This window comes from Platichthys flesus, chromosome 15 (assembly GCF_949316205.1).
Source record: "Platichthys flesus chromosome 15, fPlaFle2.1, whole genome shotgun sequence".
Taxonomy (NCBI): domain Eukaryota; kingdom Metazoa; phylum Chordata; class Actinopteri; order Pleuronectiformes; family Pleuronectidae; genus Platichthys; species Platichthys flesus.
In genome coordinates, this window is record NC_084959.1 from 10,109,598 (window position 1) to 10,120,639 (window position 11,042).

Here is an 11,042-nt window from a genome sequence, read left to right on the forward strand (position 1 = left end):
TGAGGGATGATATGAATACAGACATTGAAGTTTGAAGGCTGATTCCAACACTTGAATGTTGTTTTTGTGAACCTGGTAATTTTGTGCATGGATGATGGACATATAATTGGCCTCTCCGCGTAAATCCTGGACCCTGTTTCATAAAAATCATGGATCGGTCTATGGATACAGTACATTCATGCCACCATTTTAATTATTCAATAGGCTTTAAATTGTTCTCAGTATCAGAACAAAAAGTACAATAATATATATTTTTAAAAGCAGCAGTTGTTGGATTAAAGCCTCTTTTTAGATCCAGGGGATCAGTTTAGTGGATCTCAGAATGAAAACAGTGCTTGGATATCAAACTGGAAAGAAGGAAAAAAACAGGTTAAAGCCATGAGTTTAGAAAAAGACATTGAAGTTTCCGATCTAATTTCCTCACTTGAATGTTCACCTTTTGGAATCGGGAATTGTGCATGAATATTGGACATATAATTTAACCCTTTGTGTTTATTGTGGCCCCTGATGTAAACATAGCCTGGATCCAGCACTGGATACTGTACACGCTTAATTATTCAAAAGGCTTTACTGTGTGTATTCTTCTTTAGGCTCTTTGTGAGCAGTGCAGCTGGATTATATCTCAGCCTATAGGAACAATAATCCCTTTTCAGAAAGCAGTGTTAGTTGGATTGGAGCAGTTTGATGGATGCAGATGTTCAGCACAGTGGATGTCGGAGTGAAAACAGCTGCTTCTGGTGGGGAAGGAGGAAAAAAAACTGTTGTGCGCATGCGCAGACTGCGCTCCTCCGTCTTATTAATTTTTAATGGAAAATGGCTGCGTTTCTTATCCAAACCTCTGGAGCTGGGAAATAAAAACCTTCGTGTCTCTGCACCGTCTCTCCTCTTCTTCACCTTCTTTACACTGAGGCCACCCGATACTACACGTTGTGAGACCCACGTCCTGCGGAGAGAGGAGGAAGATTTCTGAGGGAAAATGAATCCGCTCATGCTTTGAGGGATGAAAGATCATTTTTCTCTTTAACCCTTTCTGCTCCCAGATCTGCGAACAATCGAGGTACAGTCGCCTCCCCGCGAACACGTCTGCACACGTCCTGTGGTGGTGATGAATGATCCATGTGTTTCCTAATGTGTTCTTTTATATAGAGCGTCATTCAGGCCGGCGGCAGCCTTTACGTTCTAATGTTACACAGGAGGTGAAGTGACATGCAGGGCAGGAGGTGTGCGTGCGTGTGTGTGTACGTGCGTGTGTGTGTGTGTGTGTGTGTGTGTCTGTTTATTGTCGTCTGGGCGCAAAGATGCTGAATCCCTGTTCATGCCTGTTGTGGATGAGTACTACAGACAGACAGTGTGTGTGTGTGTATGTGTGTTTCTGTGTGTTAAAGTCCACACCTCCTCCCTTCATCCCGAAAACATAATCTCCTGCATGGGCTGAGGGGAAAAAACAGTACATAAAATGATATAAACGGTCTGTATGATCAGATCGACATTAAGAGCAAATTAAATAATGAAAAGTTGAATTCAGATAATCATAGGTCCAAATTCGCAAAGCTGAAATAAACTAAAGACAGTAGGGAAAAGGACTGGGTTTCAAAACCCTGGGCAGGTAAGCACTGCCTGGCACAATAAAGTGAGAGTGAATTGAGGGCAGGAGATTCAGGAAAACATCTTCAGCACAAAGCACTCGCAAAACACTAGCAGACTTTCTATTATATTTGTACTTTCAATGCAAAATGCTGCTCTCTGCATGTTCTATTGCAGATTGAGGATGTTCCATAATTTGTTCACTTCAGTTAACATAGATTTTCACCATTGGGGAACCAACACAACAGCACTGAGTCGACACAAAGATGTGATAATAACACACTTACAGTTTGATTTCCGTTTCCCAGCAGACGATGATGCGCCAGGTGACCAGCAGTGACTTCTGCATGAGCAGCCGGCCCTCGTGCCTCGCAGAGGATGGCCACCACCCTGCCTCCCATTTCGACCTGTGCGCCTCCCAGTCCAACAAGTTCTACCCTCCTCCCTCGTCGTCGTCCCTTCAGATGACCCTGACGCCCATGGTCTTACCCGCCCTGAGCCACAAGCCCATGGTGTGCCAGCGACAGGAAGTGCTCGAGGGTAACATACCGGGCATTAAAAGCTCTGATCAAGCGCCAGACGATGCCAAGAAGAAGAGCAAGGCTGCGGGGAAGACGGGCAGGCGCGGGAGGCCTTTGGGAACCACCAAGCTGGCCGGATACAGAACCAGCACGGGTCGACCACTTGGCACCACCAGAGCTGCTGGTTTCAAGACGAGCCCAGGGAGGCCACTGGGTACGACCAGAGCGGCGGGGTACAAGGTCAGCCCCGGTCGGCCCCCCGGCAGCATCAAGGGCTACTCTCGCCTCAACAAACTGGCTTACGGTAGCACCTGCAGCGGAGCGGCTTTCCCCTATCCGCTGGCACACAAAGAACTTCTCTGTGAACCTTCCTGCAAAGAGAAGACGACAAACGAGTGAAGGCTCTGTTTCTGCTCCCCCCATAAGTGGAATAAGAGATGCACGTGTACAGGTTTCCTTGCAGATGGTTGGGGGGGGATGTAATCTTTTCCTTTTCTGCTGTGTCTGGGACAAGACGATTTTCTATGATTGGTGTTGGTGTCATCTGTGTGCCTGCCACTTGATATAACACTGTTACTTTTACAGTGCTACAGCTGGAGAGCTATAACCTGTGGAAGGTTTAACTACTCGACACTGTTTCTGTCATCATTGGGGGGGAAGAACTCCAGATGTTCACAGAGCAAGGTGCTTTTATCTTAGTAACAACTGTGTTGGTAATTCATTTCTTATTTATTTTTCTTTTAACATCAAGAGATAGTTGAAGCATCCATTTTAAATTGTTTATTGCAGCAACAAGTGTGTGAACCTTTCTGGGATGTTTACAGCACAAAACAAGGACTGATGGACTAAGAAGGGGGGCAAGCAGTAATGTTGTTTTTACAGTCTTTAATCGACCATTGTGTCACATTTGTAAAAGGGCAATGGCACTTCAATAGATAATCACGCACTTAAAACTGAAGTCTAGTTAATACAACCTTTTCAACTTAGACTTAACACCCAGAAAAATACTCCTGTTAATAAACTCACTCATCACTGTTCACTCTCTAAAGGTCAAGCCACTAAATGTCTTTATTTTACTTGCATGCAAATCTTTTCAAAGCAGCTGAAGTCACAGATTCTTGTATAAAATCCAAGTCAGTACTAACTTTTTCACTCAAAAGTATAAAGCAAAAAATGCAGAGACGTCCGGCTTTTTTAATTCAACCTGCTAAAGATGAGATGACGTGCCCTATGGTTGCCTCATCTGCTCATTAGTCACCCTGGAAAAGTTGTTTTTTGTGTATTTGTGAATGAACAGTGTTGATATTTCCTGTTTGTCCCTTGATCGCTCTTAACAATACTAAAATATGTAATATTTCATGTTTGGTGCACAGACAGTTTGAAGCCTCAGACTCACTGGTGGCCTCGCAGTTGAAATGAGGATTTGTCAGTGGACTCTTGGTAGAACTGTTCTATCTGGAGTGCACTTGTCTCCTTACCAAGGACTAGGTGCTGCTACACAAACCAAAATTTCAAATTTTTATAACAAAAATCATGTTTCTCAAAAGCATCTTTGTTGGAAATGGTTTCAACCCAAAGCAGCAAAACAAAAAGTGTACTCAGTTCAATAAACATAAAATATCATGTCATATCGTCTCAGTGAGGAAGTAATCAAGAGTAAAAATCTAAACCTATATTCAGTCTTAACTGTAAATACCTGATGATTTTTTAACATTAAATATGTCGTTCTAAATTGTCAATTGGCAACATTTATAAAATATTTATTTGTGGTTGTCAATCAAATCTTACTAAATCTGGACTTCCTGTTTTGTAAAGTCTTAACTGACACAACAGAAAACAGCATAATAAGGTCACTGTTGACTTTGTGACGTTAAATGCACATTGCTTTACACAGAGTGGATGCTTTGTAATTTTGTCTTGACAGGAAAGTTGATTTAATCACTTGTATTACATTAATATTTATTATTATTTGTCCCAAATATTTTAACAGAATCAACTTTGTCACATGAATGTGTCAACGACAATGATTAACATGGAAGTTGTCTTAGAGTTGTTCAGCGATTTTACACAAAATATCATAAAGGAAGAAACATTTAATATTATTATAATTTATTTGATACTCACATGACACATATTTGGATCTATTAAATTAGTGCAGAGGATTTTATTGTGAACAAATGACACCATTGCTGAGAAAGCTCTCTGACATAGCTGGTTTATATTATGTGTTTTTAAAATGTGAGCTGCCAGTTTGAATTTCCCTGTGATATCTGCAGACAGGGGGCGTTGTTTCTCCAGAACGACAAGCCAAAACTCATTATCAGGAACAGGAAAAAAAGACTCAAAGGTTTAAGAATTTGGCAAGTACAGATTGATGTTTAAGTGTTTTAATCAGTTTTTGACTTTACATAGTTGCTCGTAAAATAATTGTATCAATTGTTTTAATCAATCTGTCCAGTTTTTATAGAAATATATAATTTAATGGTCAAATTCATATCAGATTATTTTTAATTAGGTATTTACAATATAAAGTAAACAATCATAGCCTCGTATAGCACTTGAATCAGAAGCTGATGTTTGTCTGAGATGCAGGCAGAAATTAAGAAATGGACTAGTTTGATTGGTTTACTGTTCACAGTTATTTCACAGCATGTTCATTGCATCGTAAATACAGTCAGTCACATGTAGTCAAACCTGATTTTGATCTAAACTATTTGTCACTGTGTCGGTTTCTGTTCGGGAGTTTCATCTTACAATTTGCCTGAAGAATATAATTCATATGTTGGGAATTCAGATTAAGAGAGTGGAGACATTTATTTAATTTGGTGCAATAACCTGTCGTATGTATATTGTACAGTGTAAACTTTGATACTATCACTTTTTATTATTGTTGTATTTTGATACTGTTGTACAAGGCCTTTTCTCACTAGTTTAGTTGACGTGTGTTTGTGTTAACAGAGGTGATTGAAACGTCACATACAAATACTCTCTCCACCCTCTACCAAAGAATATGATGTTAACTAACTTTATTTGATAGAAGAAAATAATCCAATGTCTCACAAAGTAACCTGAGCATGAAAACTTCTGCGTAAAATGTAAATGAAAATAGCTCTGTCCAATGAAAGATGGCTCAATTGTTGGGATTAATGCAAAAAGCTTTGAGTAATCACTGCATCTAAAGCCTCGAAACACGCAGGTGTAATTGATTCATGGATAGTCGATTGAATGGATTGTTATTTTCAACACATTGACGATATAAAGTTAGAATCCTTGTTTTAATTCTACATTGGAAAAAAGGTCTCTTTTCATAGATTTCATATGTAGCCACGTGTATGATGTTGGACTGAACATTTCTTGTTGAGGTTATGGCTGAAGTGATGCCTCCCTGTCGCATAATCTAGAGGTTTGAGTCTTCTTTTACAGTTTAAGTGTTTTTTTTTGTTTTATAGTTTTTAGATTCACACATTAAGAGTAATAGGATCAAAATGCTGGTTGGATGCACTGTTAATTACATCTGCCTTTTTCACAGCAGATATTTAGATAGAGATCGAAAGGTACATGCAGGCTATAGATAATAAAGTTAATGATGGTTTGATTCTATTTAGCTAATCGGTATTGTGCAGGCTGACATCTTGACACTTGAATAGAAAAAAGGTATTCTGTCTGTCTCAGTCATCTCCCTCTGCTGTAGTTGCTCCTGAAACCTGATGAGCATTTCTCACTGAAAAGCTGAAACATGTTTGACTTTTTGTCCTTATTCTTGGCTAACTGGGGTTCTACCATATACTTTATCCACTGTTGCTTCAGCAGCTACAGCTCTATTGACTTCAGACCTGGTGCTTACTTTGTTGGAGTCTGCTCCACAGCTTCCTGCAAAGACTCACAAAGGATCTTGTTTATAATGGAGTTTGGTGAAAGTAATTAACATTTACATTAATTGAATAACAACAAATTTTGCAAACTGTACCCCCCTCGTCCTCAGTGATATCCCATTGAGATTGTAGCCTTGTCCTCTATATTTGTATCAGATTCAGTCAATCAAAGTGGCTCTCCAGTCTGATTATCAGATTGCAAGGTTCCACTGTAAATCTGCATTTAATTTTTTTTTTAAATTTATTATCATGTTATTGTGAATCATGTTTTCATTATCTAGAACAGAACATCGTTCCAGAACAAAAAAGCTGTTAACTTAAGGGGATAATTTTTTGTTGTTGAATGTTTACAATGTGTTGGTTGTAATAACTCAGGTAATATTGGTTATTATTCTTCAATGTTTATTTTTCAGATCAGTCGTGGTTGATGTTCATTTAGTTGAGATAATTGATTGAAAAAACATAAACATGTGTCAGCTTCTGCTCGATGAAAGAAAACCTGTAAGTTATACTGTGTTGGTTTGTGGTTATGTCAGGGAAAGTGGGACTTTTGAACGCTCATCTGATCGGCATCAAAGTGCTTGAAGTGAAAATCTAAAGACTATAGGACTAGAAATGGCTGATGTCAGATTTTGATAAGAATTAAAGCAGGACTTCTTCACCACATGAACACCTGGACAACACATGGATTTGGTGTCATTGTATCACAGACATGTGAGGTGATCATAAACTATAGTATGAAAGTTAAAGACGGGGTTATGAGGCCAATGTCATGACGTATGATGTCATGATGTATTGGCCAGTCAGGTTTAACCTTGAAGCACTCTCTGGGTCTTAATCTGTTTCACTGGTAAGTTCATATCTAAAATAATTTGTCAAAGGTGTGGACAAGGTGTTACAATTTTATGCTGCTAAATTTTTTTTTTCCCTGTTTTTTAATTTTGTTCATTTGGTGGAGTGCACTGACATTCTTGACCTGGACCCTGATCGAAGGATGATTATTGAAGGTGGATTAATGAAAAACAGACTCAGTAAAGAGGTTGATTTATTCACCTTCTTGTCATTTGTAGCGATAATATTTCAAGTTCAATCAGCACTCTTACTTGTTGAGTGAATATTTTTTCTCTCACCACCTTTCAGTGTAAAATCCTGACCTGGTCCCTTATCTTAAAATTCAATTTTGAGTGTTTTTTTGTTGGAGAAGATGTGAAGCTCAGTTATTCCAAGTGTGTGACTGGAGAGGCCTGTGAAGCTTTGTATCATTCCTACTTTATTCCTGCATGATTACTGTGGAATGCTCAAGAGTTGTGTAATAAATCTAAAGGTAAAACGTTTCTTGAATTGTTGTCTCAGCGAAAGATAACAACTTTATTAACTCACATATTCTACACATTACATCAGGTACAAACCCTAACCCTACACAACACCATAGCTGATCAGAACGAGGACATTTCTAATCGTGCAAAATTAACAATTTTAATAAAAATAAAATAAAAAATTACAAAAATAAATATAAATATTACAATATACATATAAAATATTATTTTAAAATAACGCATACAGAAACTGAATAAAAATCCTGGCGACATAAACCACAAATCCTGAACGTACTTACATGATATTTTGATGGGGTAAAACGACTTCCGCTTTACCCGGAAGTGGGATGTTTATTTCGTTCCGGACTGCTACATCACCTTACCTTAGTTCCTACAAGCTGCCGAACATGAACTCATAACAGCATGTCACGATAACCGTTTATCTTTATGTGTAAGCTGCAAACGGCTTGAAGCTATGACGGGGGGTTTGAACAGCCTTTACATTTCGTGCGTTTTATTATTTATTAGTTATCATTCTGGTGTTTTTAGGTTTTCGTCGGTGACAGCCCAAGGTAAGAGAAACAGCCGCCTGCTAGCTACACAGAGCTAGTACAACACTGCGTATAACTACAGTTTATTTCGAATATCATATATGTAGAATATAATGTTCAAACATTTGACCATCTTCATTACCCGCTGCTGATCAACGCTAATGAGCGTTTAGAATATATTTAGGAAAAGCTAGTGATACACGATCCAACAATAACATTTGTGTAAGGAAGAGGTATAAGTGAGTTCAGGACATTTTAGTTCGTCCATGTTAACTGGACAGCAGCTGAAAAAGTATTTATTTATCAGCTCTGTCAAATGTGTCGGTAAAACTGAATAGTTACAACAGATATTGAAGAGTGAAACCTTCCTGAAGTTATCAGTCACTGCAGGGCTGTTATTGTAGTCTGTATTAGTTTTAGAGTCAATATGTGCTTGGTTATTTTGTTGCTGTTATTCCACCACTTGTGTTTAAGCTACCTCAACCTTTCCTCCGTAACCCTGTTTATAACACTTAAATAGATCAGTGGAGACGATTCTCATCTCTGGCTGTTCCTGAGGCTTCAGTTTGAGGATTATCTGTTTTTGTTTTGTACACAGATGATTAAATAAAACATGAAATTTGAAGGAGCCACTTTGTCAATTTTATGATATTTTATAATCCAAATAACTAATTGATTAAATTAGTTGAAGTCTGCAGATCACAGACTCAAGTGATATTTATTTTCACTTCTATTTGAATCAGATACAGTATTGGCCTGGAATTCCGCTAGATCATTTTCAAGTCACTTTCTAAATGTGGCAACTTGCCTTAAAAAGAAATATTCAGGACATTTAGGTTACTCAGCAATTGAGAGATACAGGAAAGTTTATGGCAGATAAATGATGACTGTTATTTGAGGTAAGGCTTACAGACAGAACAGCAAAGAGAGAAAGTCCAGTGTACTGAGCTTATTAATCATAATATTATTTTTTCAGATATTGATGAGTCACTGGCGCTCACGTTGTCAGAGGAGGCTGCTTCTGACTTGGAGAACAGCCCCAAGTTTGTTGAATCAGAAGACCTGGAAACTCTGCCGAAGAGGCAGTTCAAGACAGCTGAGATTGCAGATGCTCTGATGGGCACTGAAGCCCCCATCAATCCGTCGGACATCGAGTCCCTTTTCCCCAAAAATGTAAAAGACTTCCAGTCAGGCTTCTCTCCGCCTTGTGACGAGGTCAGTGCCCAGTGCGCTTCGTCTGCTGCGGCAGCTAAAGGAGAGTCACTGGAGGAGACGGGCACCGAACCATCACAGCAGGTTGGTGTCTTGAAGACGAAAAGATGTGATTCTAAGTTTTGGAAATTGCAAAAGAAATGTGGAGTGGGAGTAAGCACCTTCTCCAAAAGGCTGGTGATAAGCACATTTTTGATTTCAGTATTTTTTTTCTGATTAAGGGACTTATGAGACACAGCCAAATACAAAAAATAGTTCTTAGAATAAGTGCATAAGCGACAGGGGGTCTAAGTTCCCCTTAAAGCTTTGTACTGGTTTTGATTTCAAATGTTCATGTTATTCAGAGCACAGTCTGCTGGCCTCAGGTAAGATAAAATATACATAGTGAAGTGATGGTTCCCAGCATTTGACTTTTCCCTGGTTGTTTCCCTCCAGGTCACCCTTGACATAGTGCACGCAACCTCCGAGGAGCAGAACACCACAGAAACTGCCAAGACGTACAAAGTGAATTGCGATAAGAGGAACTTCACTGAAATGGACAGTTTTGCTGTGCATGTCCTCAACGTTTCACAGGTATTCATGCTGCTCTCTTGAGGTTCCCTTGTTGGGTTGCCATTAACACAACAGGATTAATTGCAGTTTCCTTAATTTATTATATATATATATATATATATATATATGAACTCATATTTTGTAATATTGTTAGCCTTATATCCCTCAGATTTTCTAAATGTCAGAGAGGTGGATTACTATACCTGTGTCTCCCATGAGAAGAAATCAAAACCCATCCCTCAATCTGTTTCCCTGCCCCTCATATGTCTCAGGACCTGATGGAATACCTGAATGTGAACAGCACAGAATGCTCTGTTGTGCTGTTCTTCACCGCATGGTGCCAGTTCTCCGCCAGCCTGGCACCTCACTTCAACGCCCTGCCCAGAGTCTTTCCCAGCATGCACTTCTTGGCACTTGATGCCTCTCAACACAGCAGGTAATTTGTGTAAAAACATTTCATGCTGCTCCAAGTGAAAACCCACTTTAGAGCAGTTGTTTTTTTCCAATTGCAAATTCATCATCTTTTATTTGGGGGTTAACTGCAATAAGTTTAGATGCTAATATTTTAAAAGTACACATTATTTGTCTTATACACATGCATTCCGGCTGAACTCCCTCTGTGTGAAACGCTCTGCTAGCTCCTGGCCCGCCTCCCAAAACACCTGCTCTGATTACTTGTGTGTTCATTTTTTTATGAACATAATTTTGTGCTTTTGTACAGATCATTTCCTTTAGATCCTATTGACTACTTGTAAACTAGAACTGAAATTAGTACTCTGGTGAATCTTTAAAACAATCAAGATTTGTCTTTCTTTTGTCTTGTCCGGCTCCATCTTCCACCAGCCTCTCCACAAGGTTTGGGACCGTGGCTGTGCCCAACATTCTTTTGTTCCAGGGGGCCAAACCCATGGCTCGCTTCAACCACACTGATAGAACGCTGGAGACACTCACCTCATTCATTGCTAACCAGACAGGTATTAACGGTAAAAGACTTATCATTAAAAACATAAAGTATGCTGTATCTAAAAAATCTCGTCTGTCCCAGGGTTTGAATCTGTCACTGACAGAAACGTGACGGACGCTGACCGCCTGGGCCCCCTGCCCAGCGTCCCTGTGAGCAGCATCGACTGGCTACTGGTCTTCTCCATCCTCTTCATCACAGGCTTCTTTATTTACGCCATCCTGAGAACGGACAGCATCCGCTGGCTGATACCGGGACAGGAGCACGAGCATCAAGACTGAAAACGGAAAAGCACTGCAAATCTCTAGATGTAAAGATCACTCAATCAACAATTAAGTGTGTTATTTATCATGACCTAATTTGTTGATATTTTAAGTGTTTTTTGGTCAAAACTAATTAACTGAGCCATTTGGATTTATAATAAAAAAAATGATTACCTTTTGTTGAGTCACATTTCTCTTCTGCGCACTTTA

General features: G+C 39.3%; 2 protein-coding genes across 2 annotated transcripts; both read left to right on the forward strand.

Moving 5' to 3' along the window:
* The first annotated feature begins 821 nt into the window (after positions 1-821).
* c15h5orf24 (chromosome 15 C5orf24 homolog) lies at positions 822-7,276 on the forward strand. Its single transcript, XM_062405447.1, has 2 exons — positions 822-1,057; positions 1,893-7,276. Exon 2 carries the CDS (start codon positions 1,899-1,901, stop codon positions 2,502-2,504), a length of 606 nt encoding a protein of 201 aa, XP_062261431.1. The 5' UTR covers positions 822-1,057; positions 1,893-1,898; the 3' UTR covers positions 2,505-7,276.
* Positions 7,277-7,662: 386 nt separating this feature from the next.
* On the forward strand, positions 7,663-11,010 carry txndc15 (thioredoxin domain containing 15). Its single transcript, XM_062406866.1, has 6 exons — positions 7,663-7,865; positions 8,821-9,140; positions 9,492-9,629; positions 9,881-10,044; positions 10,452-10,582; positions 10,654-11,010. Exons 1-6 carry the CDS (start codon positions 7,769-7,771, stop codon positions 10,848-10,850), a joined length of 1,047 nt encoding a protein of 348 aa, XP_062262850.1. The 5' UTR covers positions 7,663-7,768; the 3' UTR covers positions 10,851-11,010.
* The last annotated feature ends 32 nt before the right edge of the window (positions 11,011-11,042 follow it).

Bases quoted from the DNA above. Each gene is read 5' to 3' on its own strand.
- c15h5orf24 (XM_062405447.1), top strand. From the start codon at position 1,899: ATGATGCGCCAGGTGACCAGCAGTGACTTCTGCATGAGCAGCCGGCCC.
- txndc15 (XM_062406866.1), top strand. From the start codon at position 7,769: ATGACGGGGGGTTTGAACAGCCTTTACATTTCGTGCGTTTTATTATTT. The intron at 9,630-9,880 runs GTATTCATGCTG...CATATGTCTCAG, and splicing joins ATGTCCTCAACGTTTCACAG to GACCTGATGGAATACCTGAA. The intron at 10,583-10,653 runs GTATTAACGGTA...CGTCTGTCCCAG, and splicing joins ATTCATTGCTAACCAGACAG to GGTTTGAATCTGTCACTGAC.